Source organism: Atta cephalotes, assembly GCF_000143395.1.
Source record: "Atta cephalotes unplaced genomic scaffold scaffold00008, whole genome shotgun sequence".
NCBI lineage: Eukaryota > Metazoa > Arthropoda > Insecta > Hymenoptera > Formicidae > Atta > Atta cephalotes.
The window spans coordinates 2642800-2654784 of record NW_012130072.1 but is presented as its reverse complement, the minus strand read 5'-3'; the positions used below and the strand labels follow the sequence as shown (position 1 = coordinate 2654784).

The window sequence follows — 11985 nt, the reverse complement described above, 5'->3', positions numbered from 1 at the left end:
ACACACACACACACACACACACACACACACACACACACACACACACACACACACACACACACACACAAAACGAGAATAAACAATAAATAAAGAGCAAAACAGGATGTTCATCGCAAAAATCATATATTTAAGATAATATTACTTGTTAACAATATAAAAACATTTATGTTTTTATTTATATTGTTAACGAATAATATCTTAAATATATAATTTTTGTGATGAACATCTTGCGTGTGATTGTTTTGCTGTTTTAATTTTTGTTTATTATTAGTAAGTCACATTTTGGTTACTTATTTTTAAAAAGAGAATATTAATAAATACCTTTGAAAAATGTGAAGGTTCTAAATCCATAAACAAGGGAATATCATTTTCAACATTTGATATTTTTTCACTTTCAGACAACATATCAAATGTGTCGGAAAAATTGAGAACATCTACAAATTGTTTCTTTTGCTTTATGATCGACTTATTAACTTCAGTATGAATTGGCTCTACTGTTTGTTTGTTATCCCCTTTAACAACATTATTATTAGATCTTAATAACACATTCTTTATTTCTCCCAGGGATATTCTGGCAGGTGCTGGTTGTACAATAGATTTCTGTACAACTGCCGCTCGAAGTTTCTGTGGAGTCTGATTCTCTAAAATTGGAAGTTTCTTCTGAATTACGTGCTTTTTGAGAGGACTGACAGATTTCTTTCTTCTTTCTTTGTCTCTTCGGCCTATATTTTTTTTATTCATATCTATATTTTCTTTATCTATTTCCATATTCTCCTTATTTGATTCCATGTTCTCCTTATTTGGTTCCATGTTCTCCTTATTTGGTTCCATATTCTCCTTATTTAGTTCCATATTCTCCTTATTTGTTTCCATGTTCTCCTTACTTGTTTCCATGCTCTTTTTCTTTATTTCAAAATCCTTATATGGTGTACTTTGAATAAAGTGTTTAGTTTTAGAGAACGTTAATATTGGAGGTCGCCAGGGACTTCCAAAATCAAAAGTACTCGTCGTCTTTACGATGGGGGACAAAGTTTTTGTCAATATGGTAGATCTTAATGTGCTGTCGTGTCCCTTTGATAAGGTTTTATTATCAAATATATTCTTGGGCCGAAAGGGCTGCATGTCAGTTTTTTTAGGTGGGGATGTAGTGACTATGATATTATTTGCATTTTCAATAGATATAATTCTTGGCTTGCTTGTATTTTCCTTTCTAATTTGCTCTGTAAATGTGCCAGAAAGAGTTGTTGCTTCATGAATACTTATGTCTACTCTTGGTGCTTCTATGTGGTCTCCAGTATCATCCAATACTTCTATCATCTGATTATCTGCACCTATATTTGATTCAACCTCTTTCTCAATATTCTTGTTTATCAATTCTTTCAGTGTCCGAATATCTTTATTTATTTCAATTTTCTTCACATTTTCCTTTGTTGATGTAGCCACAAATTTTAAAGGAGAATCATTCTGAATAATCTTCACAGAAGGATCTGCATCAATCTTAGGAGATTCAATTATCTTATGACTACGTGTTTTTGCAATAACTTTTTTATATGTTGTTCTCTTGGTTGGTTTGCCTTTCTCTTTGTTAACATTTCTTTTCCTTAATTTCTTTTTAGGAGCTTTTTCTTTAGTGTCATTTGAGTCGAATTTAAAATCATATACATCCTTCTTGTCTTCTGAGGATTTTTCAAAAGTTTCTGTAGCTTTATATACAGGTACTTTTTTATCTTCTACATTTTCTTTCAGCTTTTCTAGTATCACCATACTGTCCTGTTGCTTTGGTGAAATGAATTGCTGCAGTAATCTTGAGTCTTCACAATAATTTTTTCTCGTTTGACGAGGACGTAAACGTCTCACTGGTGTTTGATTGTTTTTTAGAGATACACTTTCCTTTGATAGGTGCAAAATTTTATTTTTTGCACCAACATTGACTTTCTTTACATTTTTATTGATGATAGCTTTTCTTTCGGATTTAAGTTTCCTTTCAGGTGCAGGCTTGGCAGATATTTCACGAGATTTCAGACGAGTAATACGCTGGGAGGCTGTAGCTGGAGCCTTTGTGCTTTGATTTCTACGCATCTAGAAATATATTTAATATGTAGATTTATTTTAGATATCAATAAAAAAAATATGGAGGAATTATAGAAGTTACTCTCGATGCAAAAGTGATGTAACATATGTTTATAAACTTACCTTGGTTATGAAGTGGGAAACGTTATGCGACTATTGAAACTGCAAATTAATGAGTAACTAATCATAAAAACTTAATGAATGCCTGCCGTATCAGTTACCACTGAACGTACTACGTGACGAATGATAACGTAATATCGTATAAATCTGCATTGCATAATTGCTCTTGAAGCTAAAATTGTAAAAAGCTTTTTTCTTCTTCTCTGATTTCCTATTTTGATTTCCAACCCAAAAATTGTGAACTTTCAGATCACATCACAAAGTCGTCACCGCGTAAAACAACGCAAAATATCATAAAATGGCGAAATTGGTAACAGGATTGCCAACCTAACCTAACACACCTTCCTTATATATGGCAGGTATACCAATTGGTAGCGTTTCAACAAGTCTGTTCGTTTTAATTGCATTTTATAATATTATTTATTCAAAACAAATTTATACATATAAAAACATGAATTAAATTAAATTTATAAAAATCTATATCCAATACTCCAACATGCTCCAATATGCTCCTATTATAGCTCCTATTCATTCCAACGCGCTCGTTAAAACATTTGTACTTGAATCTATAGTCAAGCCTTATATTTAAGGCTTCCTTAAATTTATCTTTAGGTACTCTACGAATTATTTCATTGGCTGCTGAGCATCCAAAGATAAATTTAAGGAAGCCTTAGGGGCTCCGCAAACAATAAAAGGAACAGGGAACAAAGCATAAGAATTTCAACGTATCAGAAATCATGTATTGTATACACAATTTCTGATAGGTTGAAATTCTTATTCTCTGTTCCTCGTTCTTTTTATTGTGCGAAGCCCCTTAAATACAAGATCTGACTGAATACAGGCATTATTCTTCAATGCGTAGTCTGATTCCGGCGATAGAACAATTAAGAAGTGTCTGTATTTTATTCTGACGAGATTGGACGAGATGTATGAAATGTTCATTATTTTAGAGCATTGGATGTTATAACAATCTTATTATCATTCCAGTTATTTATCGTTTCATTCATAAATATTTACAAAATTTCATAATTGTTTTGCAAGAATTGATAAATATTTGCGAAATACGAAAAAATTAGCACAAGGTTAACTTAATGTCAGATGAGCTAAGATTTTGTGTAATTAATTTTTTCTGTATAATTTATCCAAAATAATTGAGAAATGGCCGATGAAAAGTCTGCAGTGCAAGAATTTAAATTGGATCCAGATTGTGAATTGAGGTTTGAACTGGAGAGCAAAAATGAAAAAGTTACATTGGAGGTAATAAAACATTTTTTTATAAAGAATTTATTTCATTTGTTATTTTTATTTTATTTTATCGTGTAACATAAAAATTTGTTATTGCAGTTAAAGAATGGCTTAGCAGAAGTTTTTGGGACAGAATTGGTGAAAGGGAAAAAGTATGAGTTTACTGCTGGTGCAAAAGTTGCAGTTTTTACTTGGCAGGGCTGTACTATTGAATTAGTTGGGAAAACAGATGTCAGCTATGTAGCAAAGGAGACTCCTATGGGTCTGTACTTAAATTGTCATGCAGCAATGGAACGAATGAGAGAGATAGCAGAGAAGGATGACACTAGAGGACCAATAACAATGATAGTAGGACCTTGTGATGTAGGAAAGTCTACACTTTGTAGAATATTATTGAACTACGCTGTTAGAATGGGCAGAAGACCAATTTTTGTTGATCTTGATGTTGGTCAAGGACATATAGCGATACCTGGGACTGTGGGTGCTTTGTTGGTAGAACGACCATCCAATATAGTGGAAGGTTTCAGCCAGCAAGCTCCATTGGTCTTTCATTTCGGGCACAAATCACCACAAACCAATGTAACGCTATACAACTTACTTGTAACACGTTTAGCAGAGGTCTGCTCAGATAGATTACAAGCCAATAAAAAAGCCAAAGCATCGGGGATTGTTATAAATACATGTGGCTGGATTAAAGGAGAGGGTTATAAATTGCTCACTCATGCTGCACAAGCATTTGAAGTGGATGCAATTCTTGTATTGGATCAAGAGAGACTCTACAATGAATTGGTAAGAGATATGCCAGACTTTGTGAAGGTAGTCTTTCTGCCGAAGAGTGGCGGAGTTGTCGAGAGAAGTCAGGCGCAAAGAAGTGAAGCAAGAGATCAGGGTGTTAGAGAATATTTCTATGGTTCACGGACACCACTGTATCCACATAGTTTCGAGGTAAAGTGGAACGAAGCGAGATTGTACAAAATTGGAGCACCTGTTCTACCAGCATCTTGCATGCCATTGGGTATGAAGGCAGAGGACAATTTGACAAAACTGGTGGCCGTTACACCGGGACCCAATTTGCTGCATCATTTGTTGTCTGTTTCTTTTGCTGATTCTCCTGAGGATGACGTCGTACAGACTAATGTAGCTGGATTTGTTTGTGTGTTAGTATTCGATATTCAATAATCTGATATTTACCATTATTAATCCTTCATCTACAATTTGGATCTTTCTTTGTTCAGTCCAAGTTTATTTACTCTGTTTTAAGTTTTTTAAAAAATATGAAAAAATTCATTACTTGTCATCTCCATTACATTATCAAATAATTATTTTAGGAGAGGAAATCATTTTCTCTCTCCTTTATTTTCGAAAGTGAAATTTCGCTTATGTCGAAAAAGATTGTAGACAGAGGATTAATAATTGATATTATTTTTCTTATGAAGATATATTTCTTATTTACAGGACTAATGTGGATGTTGAGAGGCAAACATTTACAGTACTTAGCCCGCAACCTAGACCATTACCAAATACAGTGTTGTTATTATCGGATATACAATTTATGGACAGCCATTAAATTTGGATTATTTTTTATTATTACTGTAAATAAAGTAATAAAGGTAAATAGTGAAATAAAATATTTTTGATAAAATTGTAAATTTTTATCTGGCGCTTACATAAAGTTTAGGAGTTTAAGATGCAAAAATATATCATATCAATAGCATTTTATGAATATTTGTGTAAGTATTTATATTATTTATATTATTTGTAAAACTATTTGTATTTAATATTTGAAAACTAATTAAGAAATACAAAACAAGAAAATTTCAAATAATTTCCATGTTACGTTTACAATATTCTTTCTTCTTTTTAATTTTCTCTATACTTATACAATGTAAATTAAATAATTATATTAAATATATATACGTATGAACATTACACAATCTCATTAACTGTCTCAAAATTTTTAAATTATTTTATTTGACATCAGGTAAAAAATTTATATATGAAATTTATATATGAAATATGTCCATACATGTTTATACATCCTTTTTTCTTTTGTAAAATTACTTTTTAATATAATAGAAATAATAATAGTAATGTGTATGGACATATTTCATATATAATTATATATGTTTATGAATATTTTTGCGTGTATGTTTATACATATTTATACAGATTCATGCATGAAAAATTTTTTGTCGGGCAGCTGTTCATTCTTTTCCATTTAAATTATATATTTATTTAAATATTTAATTTAATGGTTATAGTAAATATTTAGTTTATTATAGAAACTGTCAAGTCCATTTTTTATCATTTTTTATATGTATATGTTTATATTAGGTCTGTTCTTTAGGTGTTTTCCTGCACTCTTTGAACGGTGTACATGATGTAAGTTGAAGTGAAATAAATGTATATTTGTTTCGCTTCAATTTATCATATTGTGTGCACCAGTTCAATGAGTATAGAAATAAATGACAGATCTATTATTATGCTTTATATTTAAAATAAAATATGTATTGAACAGGAAAAAAAAATAGCTGCGTTTAGCAGAGAAAACAACTTTGCAATTGTTGTAAAATTCTTGAATATGATTGGTTTATACATTTAGATTCAATAAGGAATTAAGAGCAAGACCAACCATTAAAGAATTTTACAACAGTGGCAAAGCTGCTTTCTCTGCTGAAAGTAGCCAATATATAAAAGTATAAAAAGTTCAATGACAGAGAGAACAAATCTAAAAGTGCAAAATATTGTAAATTGAGAACAAATCTAAAAGTGCAAATCTAAAAGTGCAAAATATTGTAAATTGAAAACAAATCTAAAAGTGCAAAATATTGTAATAATATCTGCTGATTTGTTATGTCTTTAATCATTCTTTCTATCGTCCAATTAATTATTTTAGTATTTAGTAAAGTAGAAAATATGAAATAATGCAACTATAAAGAACAAATCTATTAGATCCTATTTATTTTCCTATATAGGTCCTATTTATTCGCAAATGTTTTATTCTTTCTGTATCATGTTTCTTTATAAAAAAAAAACACTCAGAAAAGAGAGAGGTATAATTTAAGAAGCACTTAATGTCCTGACGCGTCCCCTAATAATTCTGGCACACCAACACGATATTTGTGTGGGCGATATCCAATGAAAGTATATCTTTAGAATGAAAACATCGATAAAGCTGTACACTCATTGGATATCGCATGTTGCGTGCGACATCGTGCTGGAGGCATAAGGAAGAGAATAGATATGATCGATATTATCATATTGGCTGCGTTCAACAGAACGTTTATTTTGCAACTTTTGGAAATTTTCTTCGCGCTGATTGGGTTATGCTTTTAAATCAAGAGCTTTTAAATCAGTCTTATCTCAGCAGCAATCATAAAACAGTTGCAAAATTGTTGTGTTCTGTTGAACGCAGCCATTGATACGCATATATTTACGAGTTGAGAAGATAAGACTGAGGATGAGCGAGTTATGCACAGTGTTATTAAAATAATCGATGTTCGCAAATGACTTCTGAATCTAATGTATTTGAACAACGTCGAATTCATATTGGTCGCATGTGATTCCACGTGTTCCGCGATAACAAGGTGATACGTAGCCGCTTGTATATACGTAGTGAAGGATCATCGGAGATACGATGATGTCTTTTTGATTTTCGATGAACTACGAAGACCGCCTTTCGCTCGCTCGTCGGAATAATTCGGAATAAGTCGTTGGTGAGTGACACAACGAGATAACCTCCAAGTACATGTGATCTCGCATAGAGCATATTTATAGCTTGAGCAAGAGAGAAGGAAGAAAAAATCAGGATAAATTTAATTTTGTGAAGAAAATAAATCAAATGATTTTAAGAAGAAATAGAATAACTATTTAACACTGTATAACGTCAAAAGGTTGAAGATGCTATTATTCTATCATCCGATGTGAATTTAGAAAAAAGACATTTCATGTGTTTGTGATATTCAAATTGCTTCTCGTGATGATGCTTGATACAAAAGAAACATGAAATAGAGAGACATTATTATATTTATTAATATCTGCTGATTTTTTATATCCTTTCTTGGTTCTTCTTTAACAGAATATCTAGTTGAAAAGCTGCAATAATTTTTAATTAGTAGGTCAGTTTTCTTTTTAGTTTAATTTTTTATAGGAGTTAATTTTTTTTTTCCAATATAAAAAGAAAAAGAGAAAAGAACGCAAGAAGTTTAGCTAAAAAAAAAAATGATCACAAGATCAAATGTATGATTTTATAATTCGCTAATTTTTATTGATAAGTTAGATTATTGCTTTATGATTCGTACTTATTTTTTATAGATTCTTTTGAAATATATATCCAATAATGCTGCGTCGGTTGCGTATTAAAGCTTTAGCTGCTGTGCCAGTTCGAAAAAAGCCTACGCAGAATTCAGCGGATTCTACTGAAACTGACAATGATGTTGATAAGGAAAAGAATGAAGAAAACATATCTAATATCAATGAGATAGAGCAAGAAATTACCAAAGATGTTACACAAGTAAAAGAACAGAAAGAGAAAGATGTGATTAAGACTGATACATTCGAACAAAAAGAACGAAAAGAAAAAGATATATCCACTATTGATATATCAGAACAAGAAAAACTGAAAGAGAAAGATATATCTTGTATTGATATACTAGAACAAAAAGCTGCCAAAGATATTGCAAAGGTCGAAGAGGAAACTAAGAAGAAACAAGACAAAGTCAATTTAAGAGAATCAGTTATAGTTAAACTAAATTCCCAAGAATTATGTTCTCCAATTCTCAAATCATATTCTCAAGAGTTACATGCTCAGGCAAAGCCAAATTCTCAAAAATTTCCATCTGCACTAAAATCAGATACTCAAGAGTTACATGCTCAGGCAAAGCTAAACTCTCAAAAATCTTCATCTCCACTAAAATCAGATTTTCAAGAGTTACATGCTCAAACAAAACTAAATTCTCAAGAATTACATGCTCAAATAAAGCCAAACTCTCAAGAGTTACATGTTCAGACAAAGCCAAACTCTCAAGAATTACATGTTCAGGCAAAGCCAGATTCTCAAGAGTTACATGTTCAGGCAAAGTCAAACTCTCAAGAATCTCCATCTACTGGATTCAAAGTTACTGATCAATCAATTCAAAAAAATATTCTGCCATCAGATGTGTCTATAGTAACAGATATTGGTAAGATAAAAAGAAATTTAAATTGGGAGACACATGCAACTATTTTGATTACTATCAATATATCTATAATAATATCATCTTTAAGATTCTATAAACAATATAATAACAATATAATAAATCTTTATAATTATATGTTCTTTAATATATATATTTTTCAGTCTCTCCTACAAAGATAATACAGAATCGTCCATGTTTTATGAGACCTACACCAAGATTGGACAGTAGTGGTAGAATAAGAAAGAACAGTATACAAGGAAGTGGTGCGAGCGCAAGTGAATCCGAGGATGAACACAGCAAGAGAGTCGCATCCGTCGTGCCGAACCGCGTACGAAATGATTCTGTGTGCTCTGTACAAAGTAATAAAGAAATTAATATTAATGACAATCAAAACAGTCCTCAGAAAATTAAAATAGCGCAGAAAAGACGTACGTTAGTTTCGGAATCTGCGAGAAAGCTGGCCGAAGCTAGAAGAGAATTTTTACTAAAACACGAAAATAGAGCACCTGATAGAAGTCAGTTGAAAATGTACGACTTGATATATTATAATCCAGTGACAAATCCTATGAAAAAGTTGTCAGCTGAACGTAGAGCTGAATCAGTAACTACACCACAGTAAGTATACTAAATTATAATGATGAAATATAAAACATGTACAAGAATTTTATTGATTTTATTTTTTTATAGACCAATGGAAATACCAGAAGAGGAAGACGAAGATGATCCATCGGCAATGCCCACGCCGCAAGTGAAAGTGGGTCCCGATGGTCAGTTGATAATAGACGAACAAAGCCTTGTGATAGAGCAGACGGATGTAAGAAGAGATGAAGAAATGTTGACGAATAATGTTACTATTGAAGATGATAATTTCCATAGTGGCGGTTTCTATAAAAGACATAAGAGGAGCAAGGAGTGGCCGAAATGGGAAACATTTAAATTTTATAGAGTTTTAAATGTAGTAGGTACGGATTTTCTATTGATGCAGACACTCTTTCCAAATAGAAGTAGACAAGAAATTAAACAGAAATATAAGAAGGAGGAAAGGGTTAACCAACAATTAGTTGAAAAAGCTCTCAAATATCATCGAGAATTTGATACTGATATGCTACAAGAGCAACTAGGTATGTTCTTTTATAAGTTTTTCTACTTTTATACATACTAGTTGTGAAATATATAAAATAATGTTTGAAGATAAGTGTAAAAAACTTTGACAAATTATTTGAGAGAGTATTCTTAAATATTGGGTTGTCCCCAACTGGGAAAGTTCGTGTCGCAAAAGATTTTAATTTAATAAATGAAATTAAAAATTTAAATCTGCGTTTCAATTTTCCTTCAAAATTCGACACAAACTTTCCAGACAATCCAATAGAAAAAGAAAAAAAAATTAATATATATATATATGTATACATTCTATTCTCAATACTGATATAATAATTTAGAGTTGTTATGTCATAGTAAAATCGCAAGTATTTTTTATTTCGATTATAATTGGCTGTGTGTTCAGAAAATTGATCAATAACTGCTCAATGACTTTTTATATAATATAATTAAATATAATATAATATAATTAATTTCTAGTTTAGATCTAGCAAAGAATTAAAGGTAAAAATCAGTTATATGTTAGATTCTGACCGCTCACTAATCAGTTTTCTTTGCTGAACGCAGTCAATGTTTTGACTAAAAATTACTTTATACCATATTTATGATTTTATTATAATTGTAGTTAAATGTCAAATTGTAATTATGTAAATAATAAAAATTTTTCTAATTTTTGAAACATTTTTCGTATGTGTTTGTTCTTCTTCAGGTTTTAATATACATTATTACATTATACATTATAAACAAGTAAAAAAAAACATTATAAACAAAATATGTTTTGCCCTTAGAAATGCTACAAAATCTGGAAAATATACAAAACACAAACAAAAAAGCACCGGAGAAATCTAAGAGTGAACAATCCTTGAGCAGAAATCAAAGAAAACGCAAGCGTCGTAAGTATAATATAATTTTAATTTTATAAATTAAATAATATGATTAATAATAGTACAATAGAAAATTTCTTAATAAATGGGACATATTAAAGAATTATATTTTATACGATTATACACATTTATTAATCCAAAACAAACAATTGCAGGATTAGTAGCGGAAAGTATTGGAGAATGTGGATCACTACCCAACGATCTAGAAACTGAAGATACTATAGTGTCGATGACAAACGATGAAATCGATATAGAAATTTGTAGCGATACAAATAACGTTCCGCAACAAATGGCAAAGAAAAAAGCGCGGAGATCGAAAAAGCGTTCGGACAACAAATTCGATGATTACAGCTCTTGTACAGATGCTGATTCGGACAGCTCTGAGGAAGTTTATCAACTCAGACCGACTAGATCTGGCAGATTGTCAAAAAAAATAAGAAAGTTACAAGCGCCTGACTTAACTACACGTAACAGTAATAATATAGAAAAAGAATTACCAGCAGACAACAAGATACCCTCACATGTAGCTGTGGAAATTACAGAGTATGTAAATACACAAATCACGAATAGCGAAAACACGGAAACATCTTGTTCCGATAATATTATGTCGATGATACCAAATATTAATCAAATGGAACCAGGAGCCTTAGTAATCGTCTCGAAAGAATCCGCAGAGAATCCTGGAAATACTATTTTACAAGTTTATATGGTTGCCTCCAATGACTCTAATACAACAGTTACATCTAGCATGGCGTCTAGGAATCAGCTATCGGACCAGGATCAGCCATCTTTGACCAATCAACCAGAAAATATCGAACCAATTGATATTGTGGACGATTCTGAAAAATGATCTCTTACATTGCATTTAATTATAATCTAACTTTATATAAAGTTACAAAAATTGGAATATTCCTTGATAGGATATTAAATTTTGTTGTAAATTTATGTAAACTATATAAGATAAATTTTTATTTTTTTCGCTTATATGTATATATATATATGTATGTATATATATATATATATATACACACATATATATAAATATATGTAAACAAATTTTTTATACTAATTGCAAATTGTGTATAAAACATTTTCTATCTGTAGATATAATTATTTTGCGATGAAACGGAGATGTTAAATATGATAAGGCTTGATTAACATATGTGCAAAACGAGTCGTGTAATCTACTTTTTAATTTTTTTATCAGAAAGCGATAGCGGAATTTTGTATATGCGTATTTATTTTGCCATTCAATTTGTGCATTGAATAATTTTGTAGAGCGAGAAATAATACACAAAAAATATATTGTTCAGATGCTATTCTTGAATACATAATTCATTTTATTTCTAATTATAAAAATACCAGGGTTGTGTGTGTGTGTATATATATAT

The 11985-nt window shown here is 30.8% G+C and overlaps 3 protein-coding genes across 3 annotated transcripts; 2 read left to right on the top strand and 1 right to left on the bottom strand.

The window, feature by feature from the left end:
* Positions 1-267: 267 nt before the first annotated feature.
* Positions 268-2079, bottom strand: LOC105627343. The gene has a single exon (XM_012208628.1). It carries the CDS (start codon positions 2077-2079, stop codon positions 268-270), a length of 1812 nt encoding a protein of 603 aa, XP_012064018.1.
* Positions 2080-3348: 1269 nt separating this feature from the next.
* LOC105627146 (protein CLP1 homolog) lies at positions 3349-5002 on the top strand. The gene is made up of 3 exons (XM_012208432.1): positions 3349-3447; positions 3535-4592; positions 4891-5002. The coding sequence occupies exons 1-3, from the start codon at positions 3349-3351 to the stop codon at positions 5000-5002; spliced, it is 1269 nt and encodes a 422-aa protein (XP_012063822.1).
* Positions 5003-7774: 2772 nt separating this feature from the next.
* LOC105627341 (transcription factor TFIIIB component B'' homolog) lies at positions 7775-11444 on the top strand. Its single transcript, XM_012208627.1, has 5 exons — positions 7775-8615; positions 8774-9227; positions 9300-9733; positions 10499-10603; positions 10750-11444. Exons 1-5 carry the CDS (start codon positions 7775-7777, stop codon positions 11442-11444), a joined length of 2529 nt encoding a protein of 842 aa, XP_012064017.1.
* The last annotated feature ends 541 nt before the right edge of the window (positions 11445-11985 follow it).